At 33.9% G+C, this 16,362-nt stretch overlaps 2 protein-coding genes across 5 annotated transcripts; both read left to right on the forward strand.

The window, feature by feature from the left end:
- The first annotated feature begins 1,470 nt into the window (after positions 1–1,470).
- On the forward strand, positions 1,471–2,915 carry LOC112502578. Its single transcript, XM_025106553.1, has 3 exons — positions 1,471–1,828; positions 1,943–2,211; positions 2,292–2,915. Exons 1-3 carry the CDS (start codon positions 1,471–1,473, stop codon positions 2,913–2,915), a joined length of 1,251 nt encoding a protein of 416 aa, XP_024962321.1.
- Positions 2,916–9,669: 6,754 nt separating this feature from the next.
- LOC112500567 lies at positions 9,670–15,109 on the forward strand. 4 transcript variants are annotated; one of them, XM_025104088.1, is made up of 3 exons: positions 9,670–9,809; positions 13,098–14,019; positions 14,083–15,109. In XM_025104088.1, exons 2-3 carry the CDS (start codon positions 13,114–13,116, stop codon positions 15,034–15,036), a joined length of 1,860 nt encoding a protein of 619 aa, XP_024959856.1. In that variant the 5' UTR covers positions 9,670–9,809; positions 13,098–13,113; the 3' UTR covers positions 15,037–15,109. The 4 variants fall into 4 exon arrangements, with proteins under 4 accessions (XP_024959856.1, XP_024959864.1, XP_024959841.1 ...); XM_025104096.1 differs by having other exon boundaries at positions 13,098–13,207; positions 13,334–15,109; XM_025104073.1 differs by having other exon boundaries at positions 13,098–15,109.
- Positions 15,110–16,362: the final 1,253 nt, after the last annotated feature.

A 16,362-nucleotide genomic window follows, 5' to 3' on the forward strand; every position in this document is an offset into this window, starting at 1 on the left:
TAAAATATAATTAGGATAATCATTGAATTCTAACAGAATACTTATTTATAATCTTTATAAAATGTTATATTATTAAACCAAAAATAAATTATTTCATTATTAAACTTAAATTAAATTATAATAAAAAAATAAATTAAAGATATTACATAAAAAATGAAAACTTTTAAATTGTTGATTTGACATTAATATTAATATATATTTTGGAAAATTTATAATAATAACCATTTAATACGACCATTTGCCACAAAATAACCGGGTTTTTGAGGTTTTTGCTTTTTGACCACCCGGATCGCCGTACATGTGGGGGGCGATCCGTACATAAAGGGTCTTAAAAAAATTCAGCCTTAAAAGACGAGATTACTGTTCACCCTCGAAGACCGAACTTTGACCTCGCCCTGGGGGCGATCCAGACTTTCCCATCGCCCCCAGCGCGATCCAGCCTAAAAATCTTTTTTTTTTTTTTTGTTTTGTAGTATTTTTAATAAAACTGATACCCCGTTTAAGTTTTATTTTTTAACTTTTTTAGAACCAAATTTCATGGGTAAAGGTTTAAAAATAAACCATTATAATTATGGAGACGCAAAAATTATTTTTATCTGATTTGAGTTTCGTAAATCAGATATAAACTCGTACATCTCTTATTTTTTTTACATTTTTTCTACCTCCAATTTCACTATAAATACCAACCTCCTACTTCATAATTTTTCACACATTCCCTTTCATTTCTCTTTTCATATATTCTACTCTCACAACCCTTAACCCATTAAACACAATAAACCATCACAACTTTTAACCTACTAAACACAATCAACTATCACAAAACATGAAATCACGTCAAAGTGATGATATTTGTGTGTATCTTCGAAGTGGCGGTTTATTCCAAGATATAAATGGTGTTTTAGAGTACCTTCCGATAACTTCCCCCACATGTGCAATACGTTTGTCTTCGCCAATAATGTATTTTGGGATCGTCAAACGTGTGACGAAAAAGTTAAGTTTACGTGGTCCTTTCAATTTATTTTTTAAAATGAATACGTTATATCAGTTTATGGACGACGATGATGTGGTAATCCTTCACAATGCCATTCGTCAAACTTTACCAGAAATGTTGACACTATATGTGGTCGACAATGGAGGTTATGGAGGAAATCCATCAAGTGCAAACCCGGTGCTGTGAGCACACTCTTCCCCGACGTTAGCGGTGCAAACCCATATGGTCCAAGCACACTTTTCCCTATCGGTTATGCTCCTGGTGTAAATCAGAGTACTTTCTTCCCTAGCGGTGGAAGTGGTGAAAATCGAAGCACCTTCTTCACTTACGATGGCGCGGGAAATTCATATCTTGAACAAAAAGTTACCGTTAAACCTGATAGTTATTTTGTTCAAGACTTGAACATGCCTCCGATGCAGTCTCCCAACCCGTACCCGATCCGGTCTCCCGAACTGTCAAAACCGTTGTAGGAGGTAGATATGGCAGAAGATGTTTCTGTTGCTGCCAAAATTTTGAACATACCCGAAGATGACGATAACTCCGATTCTGAAGATATAAAGCCGATAAGAAATAGTTTTTGGGGTATGCCCGACCCACCACCTTGTTCGGACCCAGTTATCAAAAGTAGACATGGAAACATTTCCTACCAGCCTACATCCCATGTCAAAGTTCTACAAACTTTTGACTCGAATGAAGCACTTAAGCTCGTAGTGGGATTAAAGTGCGTTCATGAAAACTTTCAGATGAAAGTAAAGAAATCTTCCAAACACCAGTACGAGGTGGTGTGTCACTCAGATTCAGACTGTGATTGGCGTTTGATGGCTGTTTTCATCGATGGTACCAATATTTTTCAGGTATGAAAACTCCACGATGAACACACATGTTCAAGGTCCCAAGTGCATCCAAACCACCGTAATGCGAATAAAAATGTTTTGGGTCATATACTGGTAGGCAGTCTAAAGGATTGTAGGAGAGTGTACCGTGGTAAAGAAATCATGGAAGATGTGAACCAACGGCTCAATATTAGCATCTCCTACCATCAAGCATGGCGAGCAAAGATGTATGCCTTGCAACTGTTGAGGGGTACCCCGGAATCGTCGTTTAACCTACTCCTGGTTTATTGTCACAATCTGAAGCTAGCAAATCCGGGGACTGTGAGAGAGATCGCTCTTGATCCACTTGGACGATTCGACATGTTGTTTGTCGCACTCTTTTGTTCGGTAATAATTTTGTCGTATTTTATAATTATTGTCATAATTTTATGTTCTGAAATTACATTTTTAATCTCGTTCATCTGCAGATTCGATTGTTTCTAGGACACATGAGACCGCTTCTTATAATGGACGGTGCCCATCTGAAGGGGTCGTACGTTGGCACCATGTTCTTAGCGGTCGGCATGGATGGAAACAATGGTATCGTACCCATTGCAATGGGAGTGGGGAAGACAGAAAGTGGCCCGTCATGGACTTGGTTTTTACGTAAGCTTAGGCAGTGTATCGGTGATGTGCCCAATTTAACCTTCGTCACCGATAGGGCTGCCTCTATCGACCTGGTCATACGAACTGTATTTCCTTCTACGCACCATAGACTTTGTTGTTGGCATTTGAGCCAGAACCTCCACCTAAACTCCACTAAAGAGAAAAGAAAATGGTGGATGTTCTGGGAGATATGCAAAGCTTACCGGTTGTCGAACTTTGAAACTACTATGGATTTGATGCGACACAGTCTACCTAGAGCCACTCAATATCTTGAGGAAGTTGGCTACGCTAGATGGGCACGATCGCACTTCCCTGGATTGGGTTACAGTGCAATGACGTCCAATAGTGCTGAGTCCGTCAACTCAGTAACGCGGTTTGCACGCTATCTTACGATAACAATGTTAGTTGAATTTTATCAGGCGACATTGCTAAGTAACATAATTTAATCAAGAAAATTACACCAAAACACAAGAACTTTTAAAAAAATTAATTTAATACTGACATCGATATTTTTTTTCAAAATTTTATGATATTTTTAAATTTATATTTTATTCAAAAATAAAAATATTACCACTTTCTCAAAACCACATAAAACCAATGTTTACTTAAAATTCAAGTAAATTATGCAAAAGTACAACTTATCAAAGCTCGATTTTTGAATTCGTATAACTAATTGCGGATAAATATAATCAAATAGAGGATAAACATCTTATTTTAAAATATAAAAAATCTAAAATATAATTAGGATAATTATCGAGTTCTAACAAAATAATTAATTGTTATCTTTATAAGAAAATTATATTATTAAACCAAATATAAATTACTTCGTTATTGTACCTAAATTAAATTATAATAAAAAAATTGAATTAAAAAATTATATAAAAAATGAGGAAATTTAAATAGTTAATTTGATACGAATATCGATATATTTTTGTTATGCATAAAGTACTGTATATAGATGCATATTACTTAAAATTCAAGATTACAAGTAATTATGCATAAGTACAACTTATTAAAGCTCGATGTTTGAATTCGTATAAATTACTGTGGATAAACATAATCAAATAGAGGATGAACATTCCATTTTAAAATATAAAAAATCTAAAATATAATTAGAATAATTATCGGGTTCCAACAAAATAAATAATTATTATCTTTATAAAAAATTATATTATTAAACCAAATATAAACTACTTCGTTCTTGTACATAAATTAAATTATAAAAAATTAAATTAAAAAATTACACAAAAAATGAGGAATTTCAAATAGTTAATTTGATACTAATATCGATATATTTTTGTCAAATTTTTATGATATTTTCAAACATATATTTTATTCAAAAATAAAAACATCATCGTTTTCTCAATATCACATAAAGTCATATTATAACATCGACTGAGATAAAAAAATAAAATGAAATATTAAAATCACGATGTATCTCGCTGCATTACGCGAGTACGCTTCTAGTTAATAAAAAAGAAAATAAATTTTGTTAATTGAAACATTAAAACGTACATGACATGATTTTATGGAAAATTAAATGGCCCCTACAAGGCTACAACTACAAGTGACATGAGAAGTCACATTTTTAGTCCTTCAAACTATGTTTTTTTTTTCTTTTTTCTTAAATTAATGTTTCAAGTTTCAACCCCTTATCTTTACTTTTCAATCAATTTTTTTTACAAAACAAGACCAAGATTTCTGAATTTACAAAATATATCTTTTGTGAATAGAATATGATTTCAGTGGATTTTTTTAAAGTCAAAATACGCATTTTATAAGTCAACCCCACAATCATATCTAATTTTAAAAAACGCTTCACAATTTATAAAAATGAGTTGGGGTGTATGTGGGTTGGGTTCGGCAGTTTTTGACATTTTTGCAACTCAACCCAACTCATCTTATTCAAAAGTACAATCCAACACCAACCCAACCCTTGCGAGTTGTGGCAGGTTGTGCGGTTTACATAAAATTTAGGAATGAAATATGATAAATACTATTAAAAATATACAAAATGAAGCTATTAGTTGCTACAATCATATATATATATATATATATATATATATATATATTAAAGTCCTTAAGTCTTAGAATTAAATTTTAAAAGTCTAAATAATAGCATCCAATTCAAATCATCAATCAAGCACGATTGTGTTGGACCTCTCTGCAAATAATCTAAATGAGTCTAAATTACGGCCGTTGGTACTAAAGACGGACTCACATGCTACGATAGATATAGGTATAGAAATATTTGTAGTCCACGCACATCTTTCCAAGTTATTTTTTCTTTTTCTTCTAAATTAGAAGTAGACTAGTTTTTGGTATTTCACGTCGCGTGATGACTAAAATTCATGTTGAAAAAAATTATAAATTATTTTAATTGATTATTTTAATAAATTTAGAACATATTGTAAAGTTGTATACGATATTTTTAATGATAAAATTGAGTGTAGTTGGAAATTATTATTCTCAATTTAGCATATAAAAAACTGGTATAATTATTAAGGTTATAAAATATATTAGATGGTGATGGAAATTACTAATAACAACCATAGTTTAAATATCTATTATATAACATACAATTTAATTAATATAAAGATGGCGTAAAATTGATGTCATACTTTTCTTTTTCAACAATTTCATAAATTATGAAACTAACTTGAAGTTTTATTACATAGGGCACATGGAATCGATTATATAGAATTATTCTTTTCATTTTTAATGTGTATAAGAGATTTATCATCTTCATTCACTTCATATATTACAATTTCATTCTCTATAACATTGACGAGAGTGGTATCGATCCCATTAGATTGTCTTGTAGCATAACTTCATTGTTGATATTGTCAAGTTGTATAAAGTAAATAGCTAAATTTATTAAAAAAACAGTTAATCTATTTTCAATTGTGATTAATTAAAAATAGATGAAGGTCATAGAGACAATAGCATCAATTGATTAACCAAAGTTTATACTTTCTTAAAATCTGAATTTCTCAAATGCAACATTAATTACTAAACTAAATGTAGATTTTAGTGTCATTTTTGCTAGTAACAATGTCATATCATAATAAACAATATTCAAATATTCTATTAGCATCGTGGTGAGTTTTGAGAAAGAAAGAAAGAAAGAAACACAAAAATGAGAATTTGGGTAATAATAAATCATGAAATTACAAACAAAATCAATTTTAAATTGAGATCGAAATAGTAGTAGTGGACTGAATGACTTGCGTGTATAATCTATATGTACATTGTCCATGAAATTTTCATGTTCTTCAACATTTTCAAATATCTTCATAACTTATTTACACAATAAAATAGATGTAACACGAAATAACAAATCCACACCTTTGATTGATCAAATATAGTAAGAGAAAGTGTGAAAGAAAAGTTGTTTGACAACAGACCAAACCAATAGGTAACCAACACCACCTCTACCTTCGCAATAACCACCACCACCACTACCTCCACCACATAGGTCACTACTACCTCATCTACCATGGTTGACGACGACCACCACCACTATCCATCGTCTTCACATCCTCCACAACCATTGTTGTTTTAACAATCTTCACCGTACCTTAGTCAATTGATAATAATCTTCTAAACCGAATAAAACATAAGTTCTTCCCTTTTTATGAATCGGGTTTTTTTTAAACTACCATCAACTATATCAAAATTTTCATGCAATTTTGGTACTATTATATATGTATGTATTTATGTATACGAGAATTATGTAAAAATGTTTATAAATTAAATTATTTACTTTATTTGTGTTAATTACAATTATTATATGGTATATAAAATCATCAAATAACTTTTGAGAACAACTTGTCTAGTTATGTCATGTTCAATCCCAGTGGTGCCAGACGTATACTTGTTCTGTCCAGTCTTATCCCGTCCAGTTATACCCTCTTGTCATTTCTTGTCCAGTCTTGTTCTGTCCTGTCATGTCTAGTCTTGTCCAATCATGTCTGCATACCAAATGCTACATTAGAGTCTTATGTCATTAGTCGAGGCGTGGACAAGTTGCCCCAAACATTCACAATTACCCCAAAAAGAGTATTGAATTTTTTGGATGTATGAAAGTGTTATGTTTTGGATATTCCTCAATAGTTCCAAAATTTTTAACCGCATGCGTTAATGATCTATTGTAATGACAATCAAATACGATAGTTTTGTCAGCCTTTTTCTTATCAGCATTAGTGCCTGATTTAAAGGCTAGATTCTTCATAGTATTTCTATAAGAAAAGAGCTTTCTCCTACCCTTTATATCTAATCTAGTGCAAGATATATTTCCCTACTTCATAATTCGCAATTATCAGTTACATTAGCCTAAGTTTCAGTATGTTAACCTTTCTTTCGCTGTTGGTTCTTATTTTCTCTAGGTATGCTTGCTTAGCATGTTCGTCTTCCTTGTATGTCTAGATTTTTTTTTTACCAAAAGAAGTTAACAGTTCAAATTTTAAATTTCATCTTTTTAATTGCAGCTCCTTGATTAGGAACTTTTGGATCAACATTCATATATCTTTGTCACAGGTATATCTGCTATTTTATATGCTTATTTTGATTTCAATACTTTTTGATATGCAATTTGAGGATCTTTCCGGGACTTTAAATTTTTTGTTATTGGGTACGATTTAAATCTAAACAAGTATATCTTGATTTAATTTTGTATCATTTAGGAAGGGTTAGAACAGACCAAGCATGAGTTGAGATTATCGAGCCCAATTTTGGGCGAAAAGGGAATCCAATTTTAGGCTAGGAATCGTTAAGATGGGACAAAGCTTGACGACATTTTCTCATTCTTTTAAGTTAAAAAGATTTTTCAATTACATATCTATTATCTCATAACCATATCGATTAAACGATTTCATCTAGTTTAAGTAATTATTTCACATAAAATATCAGCAATAATCAAAATATTAAGATTATTACATTAAAATAAATATTTTCCTCTTTCTTTCCGTCATGGATTGACATTTATGTTGGTTAAATCAATTAAAATTAAACAAATACATAATTGATATATTATTGTGTAGGACCAAAAAGTACCCACTCGATTAAATAATTAGTGTATATATTTCAATTATAATTTGCCTTAAAATTAGGGCCGTATTTTAGCATGTTAAATGTGAGATTCTAAACAGGGCATTCAAAATTTTGGGGCCCAAATTTACATGTGTTTAGGGTCAATTTATCGACCTGTGTAAAACTATATCCGGAATTATTTAGGTTCAAACCATTAATTGTTTGATTTTAGGTTCAAATTATTAATGGTTTAGGTTTAGTTTCAGATTGTTAATTGTTTTTGGTTTAGCCCATTTTTGTTCTTAGCATATATTCTATGTTATTTTATTTGTGCAATGTAATCAAAAGTTTTGGATATAACAGAGCCTCTAAAAAGATTGGAACGTCTCTACTTAAAATAAGGAGTTTTTAAGAAGTATGTGTTTTATTTTTACATTCTACTCTTAACTATAAGATGACGAAGACTTATCCCTTTATTATTAAGAGTAAAAATGTCTTTTAGTGAATTAAAAAGTCTGATAATTACATATTTCTAAAATAATGTGTCATTTATATTATGGACATATATTATTGGACGAAGATGGTATAAAAAAGTTAATGTATTTTCACAGTTTTTCAATTACATACGCAAAGAATTTATTTTTAGAATATCAGTTACGTTACCTTTATTTGATTTTTAATTAAATTACGTGACATATTATCAATAATATTTTCTCAGCCAAATTGTTATTTCTCTCATTTTTTACGCCAAGTCGAATGTTGGTTTGCTTAACATCAGGCAAAAATGATACGATCGATATAGTTATAAAAAAATTACATCTGCCTAGTATTATTTATAATAATAATAAATCGTATCAAAATCAAACTTGCTTCTTAATTTGGAAAACAGACTTTCAAAAACTCGACTTGGTATCTATAATCTCAAATAGGGAAATTTAATGAATTTTTTCTCTTGAAATATCTTTTATATGTTCCCTTTTTTGTCAACGAAATCATAATATGTTTTATTATCGTATCAAATGCATAAAACATTTTCTAGAAAACAAAACAATTTTTTTTTTAATTTTAATATAATTTTTTCTTATAAAAATCATGGGTGTTAATTTTGTGCAAAAGCAAAGTTAGCCAATATACGTACCAACATAATTGATACAATTAAAGTCAGATGATAGTTTGTACCAAATATGCAAACTTGGTTGGTAAACGGTATTGGAAGTTACATACCATAACACCAACTTACTTATTGAGTATTAAGCATTGTATCTTTAACTATTTTGTTTGAACATTTGAATATTTGCATGTTTTATTCATTGCAATTAAAAACCCTTAAATATCACACATGTTACTTGGAAACTAAAATGTGACTCAAAATATGAACAAAACGACAAGTTTTCATGTATGTAACTTGAAGTTGGTATAAAACCAATACCTATATGTACCAACTAAAAAAAGTTGGTACCAAATATAATTGGTTGATGCATAATATAAGATTTTGCATTGGAATTATATTGGTACACGAGTATTAGAGAAAAAAAACTTGATATTGTACCAAGTCCATTATATTGGTACACGGGTATTAGAGAAAAAAAACTTGATATTGTACCAAGTCCATCTCCAATAAAATGAAATTAATTTAATTCAGAGGATGTTTGAGATTGCTTATTTTAAAACAACTTATGTTTTTTTTTTTTCTTCATAAAAGTTCTTATCAACTTATATGGTGGCAAATCAGAGTTTTATAAAAAAAATGTTTGGATTAGCTTATAGCAATGCTACACCGGATAAACTGATAAAATAGATAAGATACCATTTTTTCCTATCCAAATACTAAAAGCTCTTTATTACCGGTACTGTAACAGAATAAGTTAATAAGTTAGAAGATAGTAATTTATCAAGAACTCCTTATTACTGGTGCCAAATCAATATAATTATTTTTTTTACTGAAACTTCTTATTACCAGTACCACATCGCAATAAATTAATAAATACTTTAAATAAACACAAACACCCCATTGATGTATTTCATGTTTATAATTGGGCCTAATGGACTAAATGAAGCCCATGAATTCAATGGGCTAAAGTCGGCGAAATAAGAATTGTGGTGCACGCTTTGGTTCAGAGAGCGATAGATATCGAAGCGAGTGAGAGAGAGGACAAAAAAGCGAAAAATTACGTTCGAAAAAGTCGAGTTGCAAACCCTATCGATCGAAAAAGGGGAGGAAAAGGATCGAATAGCAAAAACCCTAACAAATTAGCAGCGCGCTGTTTTCGCCCCTGCTTTATCTCTATCTCGATTGAGCCCTAACGGTGGTGAGTTAATCGGTTACTTTGTTGTTTTTGTTCATCATTTGACTTTTTGCAATGTCTCTAGGTTTTCCTATGAGCATTTCTTTGCAATTCGAAGATGTGTACCCGTTTTATCGATCAATTGTGGTATTTTGGTTTTTTTAACCCTTGAAAGTTAGTGACATGGAATGGGTGACAGAGATATGCGCCATGAACTACTTGGATGTCTTGAAGAGAAAGTGCGTTGAATGAATTAAATGTGATTGCTTTGTAAACCCTAGTGAATTGTAATGTTTTTTTGAATTATGTCCTTATAGGATGTTAGAGTTTAGAGGAACAAGGATGGTTCCATCAAATGCTACATTGAGAAAGTAGTTTTGGCTGTCGGTAGTTTTTTTGCCCTCTAATGTTACCTGCTAGTATACTCTTAGAGATTTAGCCATCATCAGAACATTATATCTTCGCATTGACCTTTTTTTAACATGGGTACACATTCTTATTGGCTTCATAATTCTGTACCTGCCAATATTATTGGGAAATCCCCAAGCATGGTTGTGTTCTTTGTAATGTGGGTGAAAAATCATGGATTAAAATTTCCAGTGGGATCTTTATGAGTAATTGATGTCTGCTCTTCAACTCTGTTTTGTTTCATTGCTGCAATATTGTATACTTGGTTGTGAATGCTTAAATACATCAATCGATAATTGATAGCTGTAGTTTGACCTTCTGTTTTAGTATGTGAGTAATGTTCAATGCATGTTAGGCTGTTAGACTCTTAGCAAAAGAAATTGTGGTGGTGCACGTTGTTGATGGGTACATGGCTTCCCTCTTTTTGCTGCATATGGATTTTGGTGCCCGTAATCTTTGAGATTGTCCGAAGTTTTACTTTTGCATTCGTTCATTGTAATATAGTGCCATCTTTCACTGTAATCTTCGCATATCAGCCATTAGTTGGATTATTCATCTTCTGTTTTCTATTCAATGTTTTGCCATCATGGTGTCAATAATGCAGCGGCTGTCGCTTTTTTATATAAGATTTGATTGCTCTACGCTTTTGAGAACCTTGTGATGTCATTCTTGCCCCAGCAATCTTACCTGAACTAGAACACTATAAAACCTTACTAACTGTTTAGATGTCTTTTGGTTTCCGTTCCATGGATTGAACATTCACATCCTTTTAAACTCGATCTACTCTTATGCAAACTTTATTGTATGTTTGTATCTTGGTTTTGGGATGTGAGGTTCCTCTCATGCAGTTGAAACCACATATTAGGTGTTTTATCTATTTGAACTTTGACTAAGATCCCAATGACTGTGGTAAAATGCGTCTTCTTGTTCTTGGTGGTTTGACAATTGTGAATTAGAATTGATAAGATTCCGTCTATGCTGATGAAATTCAGTCTATAAGAATTGGACCAATATGGTCTTGGCCCTAAATACTGCAAATCTTACAGTTATTCCAAATGATTGCCGATTCTAATTGGTTCTCGTATCTTTTTTGGTTCCAAACAAGACAATTATCTATGCATGGAATGATAAATTTTGTGGTTATTTATTATCAGTAGTAATTCACCATCCATTTGCAATTTTGCATATCTAGAGTCCATTTTGGTCTTTGGAAATTCAAACCAATCAATTTTAAATTTCAAAAATCATTGTAGCCTTGTAGGTGATTTTAGTTTTTAGGTCCAAACTTTTTTTGATTGTAATACTTCCACTAGGATTAAGATAGTTATCAAAACCATCTCTAAAACCAAATCAATTCTTATAATGGTGAGTTGTGAGCTTAAGAAGTAAACATATTTGAGACAAGAGTCAAAAGTCTATAGTTTTGGGATGGAGCTTATTATTGTTATTTCTAGGTAACTAGGAAGTATTGGTGTCAATAATTATGGTGTCAATAATTATGTTTGTGATGATTAGCCATTATATTTATTGGAGATTTCTTTGTATGTTAAATCAATGTAGTAAGTTGAACTTGATGGAATAGAAGGAACTGCCCTGAACGAAGAAAGTTTTCCTCAAAATCCATTAGTGTAACTATTATCATGCCATATTTTTGTGGATTTGAGAAACCATGAAACAAGATGTATGAATTTCTAAATTTGAAAGGAACTTTCATACAGGTGTCTCATTGTCTTGTAGAAATTGTAGGCTTTTACCACAACTTGGGCCTTGTGACGTTGCATGATGTATCTTTTTCTACTGTTAAGTTCTTGCTTGTTTTTATCTCATATCTGCTAAAGTAAACAAGTTTTTGGAACGCAATTGTAATGTATTAGTCATACTGTCATAGTTGTTCAAAGCACATCTGAGGCACTCCTAGACTTCTGAGGCTCATAAGGCTCAAGGTCATGGGCTTTTCTAAAGTTGAGGCTAGACGTATTTATGAGGCTCACTAAGGCCCTGCGCTTTGGCTGAGGCGCCTTGTGGGCCTAGTCGCGCCTCATAAAGAGTTATTAAATACCAAGTCAAATCCCGAAATTAAATAAGTTCTCTCATCATTTATCTTCTCGACTTCTTAAAAGAAGAGTTATTAAGCAGATGATATAACAAGTCAAACCTAATATTAAATACCCAGTTCTTATAACTTCAAGCCTCTTTCTCTATAAATACCCAGATCTCAAAACTTCTTCCTCAGGGCTTGCTTTAAACCCTTTTCCCTTATGCCTCTGGAGTACTTGCTAGTTGCTACATATTTGAGTGTGTATAACTGTGTTTGTGTATATATATATGTACTTATTTTATAAGATGCGCCTCACGCCTAGGCCCTGGGATCCCCTTTGCGCCTTAAGCCTTTAACAACTTTGGAATTAGTATTTTTGTTGTAAGTAGTTAAAATGCTATACTGTTTTAATTAGACAGTAATAATTAATTACATAGACCTCACATCCTTTCTCTAGCACACCTTGCAACCCTCTTTTTTCTCTCAACCCATCTTGCCTAAACTCTATGTTATGTTTCCTGGTTTTAAAACTCGGATATACTGACCGGGGGGCCGAGTTGAAAGTAAGGCTTTAAGCGAATTAAGATGAACTCTGTTTAGCCCTCACTGGTGAGAAATAGCTATTTCCTATTCTTTTTACATCAACAATATCCGACTATTTGTGATGTGTAGCTTGATGACAAATGCACATGGTTATAAATTTGTAAGAATCTAACTGATTCTCATATGAACAAACAAATCACTAGCTTGAGATGTTTGATGGTCTTAATATTGGATGCTATAGAACTATCACCAATAATCGCTGTTGCTTGCAGCTCATTCTATCTCCAGTCTTTTGTGGGTATCTGACTCTGAAAACATTGCAGGGAGCTGGAATTTGCAATGTCTCCGTCTAGGTCGAAGTCCAAGGATAAAAGGGCTGCTGGCAAAGAGCTACTGAAATCTTCTGCCAAATCCGCAATAATTGCAAATACTGGTGGGGGTATTCCTGCTAGTGGTTACAATCCACTTCTGGGGACTTTTCATACACTTGAGACAGCACCGGTTTCTGGTGTTCCACCTGTTCATGTTAATGGTCGTTTTCGTGATATTGATGATGCAGATGATCCTAGTGGGAATTCTGTTGGTATAGGTGTGGAATATGATTGCGTGTCTAACAATGGTAGCTGGTCGGGTGAGTCTGAAGATCCAAAAGATAAAGCTTTTCAAGGGCCCTTTCGCCATGAGGCAATACATGGGGTTGACAGTGACAAACGAGAAAAAATCCGTCAAAAAAATGAGAAAAAACATCAGCGACAAAAAGAGAGGCGAGCTCAGGAACTACATGAACGCTGCTGTGGGTATCTAATGTCAAGAAAGCTAGAAGCACTTGCTCAGCAGCTTGTAGCAATGGGATTTTCTTCGGAACGTGCAACAATGGCTCTTATTTTGAATGAAGGAAGAGTAGAGGAATCAGTTGCGTGGTTGTTTGAAGGAGGCGATGATGCAGGCAACCAAAGAGAGCATAATAACCTTGACGGTGGTGGCAACCTGAAAGTCGACATCTCACAGGAGCTCGCTCAAATTGTAGACATGGAAGTTAAGTTCAAATGCTCAAAACAGGAGGTTGAACGAGCCATTGTTGCGTGTGAGGGTGACCTTGACCAGGCAGCAGAAAACTTGATAAAACTCCAAAAGCAGGAAGCTCACCCTGGCCCACTTAAGACCGAGGGAACTGGTGATCCTCCTACCGAGTGCGGCAGTGGTAAACCTTCGGTAGCCGTTAGCCAGATCTCGTTAACTTCAAAGGTACAATCAAAACGAACTTCTGTTCTTCCTATACAGCAGAAACTGGATCACAAAGATATACAGTTGAACCAGGGAGCAAAAAATATACAGTTGCTGAAGAAAGTTCAACCCAATTCAGACTGGGCAAAACAGCAGCAGCAGGCAGCGGTTGCCGCTCCATCTATAGAAAAAAGGTGGGTGGTAGGCGGGTTGAACCCTTCTGTTTCCTATTCGTTGGCATCTCCACTGCATGCTGCACCACCACCATCAAAAACAGAATCACAATATGCCACCAGTGTCGGAAATGAATTCAAGAACCTTCAGCTGGGGTCAGTGAGGGAACCGATTATAATGATGCAGCGGCCCCAATCAAAGCATATCCCAACCACAAGTATGAGCTCGGTTTCTTCATCAGTTGGTGACTGGAATTCTAATGGTGTGGTTGAACCGATGATGGGTATGAATCCGAATGGGTTCACTCATCTTCCTACCACCACAAGAAGCTTCAGCACCCCAAGCTATGGAAGCAGTATGAGTAACCAGTTGTATGACCAGTTCCATTACCACCAGCAGCCGCTACTCCCACAGCAGCAGTATGCTGCCAGCAGCGGCGGCATGTTGGATCATCGTAGTAGTCAACCGGTTCCTACAAACCATAATGGTATGTGGAACAGAATGGTGGGGCCTACTCCAACTCTGGCAGCTGCTTCTTCTCTTGGGTTGTTCTCCGGGAATGGCGGGGGGGCAGGGACGTCTCAGGTGGATTGGAACGGTGACTGGTCGTCGCAATTTGATTACACCAATATTGACTGGAGTTTAAATAGGCTCCCTTCTCCAGTGAGGGGCAGTTGGTTAAGACCAAACGGGATGTGGTTGGGTGGTGATGTTTCCGCAACCGGAAGGAGTGCGGTAAGACCGACAATTGTAGGGAACGGGAATGATGCATCTGGTGGAGGTTCTCGTGAATGGACGTCTCCTTTTGAGGAGAAAGACCTGTTCAGTTTACCTCGACAGTTTGTTTCTTCCCCCTCGCTCTAGTCCAAACACTGTATGAGGGGGGTTTGAAAGAATAAGATTAAAAAGAATGAAAAATTAAAAAGAAAACATGAGTTGAAAAAAACTGTGTGTTTGTTGATCTTTTTTTTTTCTTTTATTTTCTCAATGATGCTTATTTTTTATCTTTACTTGCCTCGTAAAAGGGTTAAAAAGTCGCCTTGGGTTTTACTTCTCAAAATGGTCCTTGGATGTGCCCAGAAGCTGATGCAAACATCATAAAAAAAAGTCTCTCATTTCATGAAATCCTACATTTATTTTCTTTGCTGCAAAAAGGCGATGACATTGCCATGTCAAATGGAAATAATCTTGACACAAATTTTGTTAGGGAGAACGATTCAAAAAATATGTATTATTCGAGTTTCATGTGAGATAACCTGTTTGGGGTTGAATCTGGAGGCCACCAATTCTAGTGTATTGTTGATTGACCTGCTTTTTTGTTACTAATGGGAATCGTTCTATCTATGGGTTTTCTTTTTTTTTTTTGTTGTTTTGGATTTCGAGTGTACATGATGGTTTGGAGTGTAAGTTCTACCCATTTGATTTTAATGTTAAAATGTGGTTTGGTTATTGAGTATTTCTCGGTTGGTTCTGAAAAAATATTCATTTTATGTAATTACGCATTCACATGGGAAAAATATGGTTTAAAGAGCACTCTTCCATTATTTTCATTTTATGCTTGAAATGAAATCCCTGTTGAACTTATTAGGCTTTAAGTCAACACTTTTTCTTGTCGGCTTGTGCATGAAGTTCTTGTGGGGAYAATATTTGTGACAATTGAAAAAAGTTSAGAGCTAATTAGAACACTTTTTCTTGTCGGCTTGTGCATGAAGTTCTTGTGGGGACAATATTTGTGACAATTGAAAAAAGTTGAGAGCTAATTAGAACACTTTTTCTTGTCGGCTTGTGCATGAAGTTCTTGTGGGGACAATATTTGTGACAATTGAAAAAAGTTGAGAGCTAATTAGAAGCACGAGAAGGACTTCACATTTTTGGGACATCTTCTGTACTTTGAAGGTAGCAACTTATGCATCGATTTAGTAGTGATCATCCGGTACCTAGTTCTGGTATAAGGTCAGATTTGAAAGTTATCAACCTTTAAATTGGTTTTGCTAACTCAATCATCCTATTTGAGATTTAATTTGGAGTGATTATAACTATTTTGGGGTGTTACACGTAGGGCTGTAAATGGGACGAGACAACTCGTGAGCTATTCAAGATCGACTTGGTCAAAGTTGGTAAACACTCAACTCGACATACTAACAAATAAGTCGAACTACCCGATGCTTAACTCAAAAAGCTCGTGAGATA

Source organism: Cynara cardunculus, assembly GCF_001531365.2.
Source record: "Cynara cardunculus var. scolymus isolate 2C chromosome LG 1, CcrdV1, whole genome shotgun sequence".
Lineage (NCBI taxonomy): Eukaryota > Viridiplantae > Streptophyta > Magnoliopsida > Asterales > Asteraceae > Cynara > Cynara cardunculus.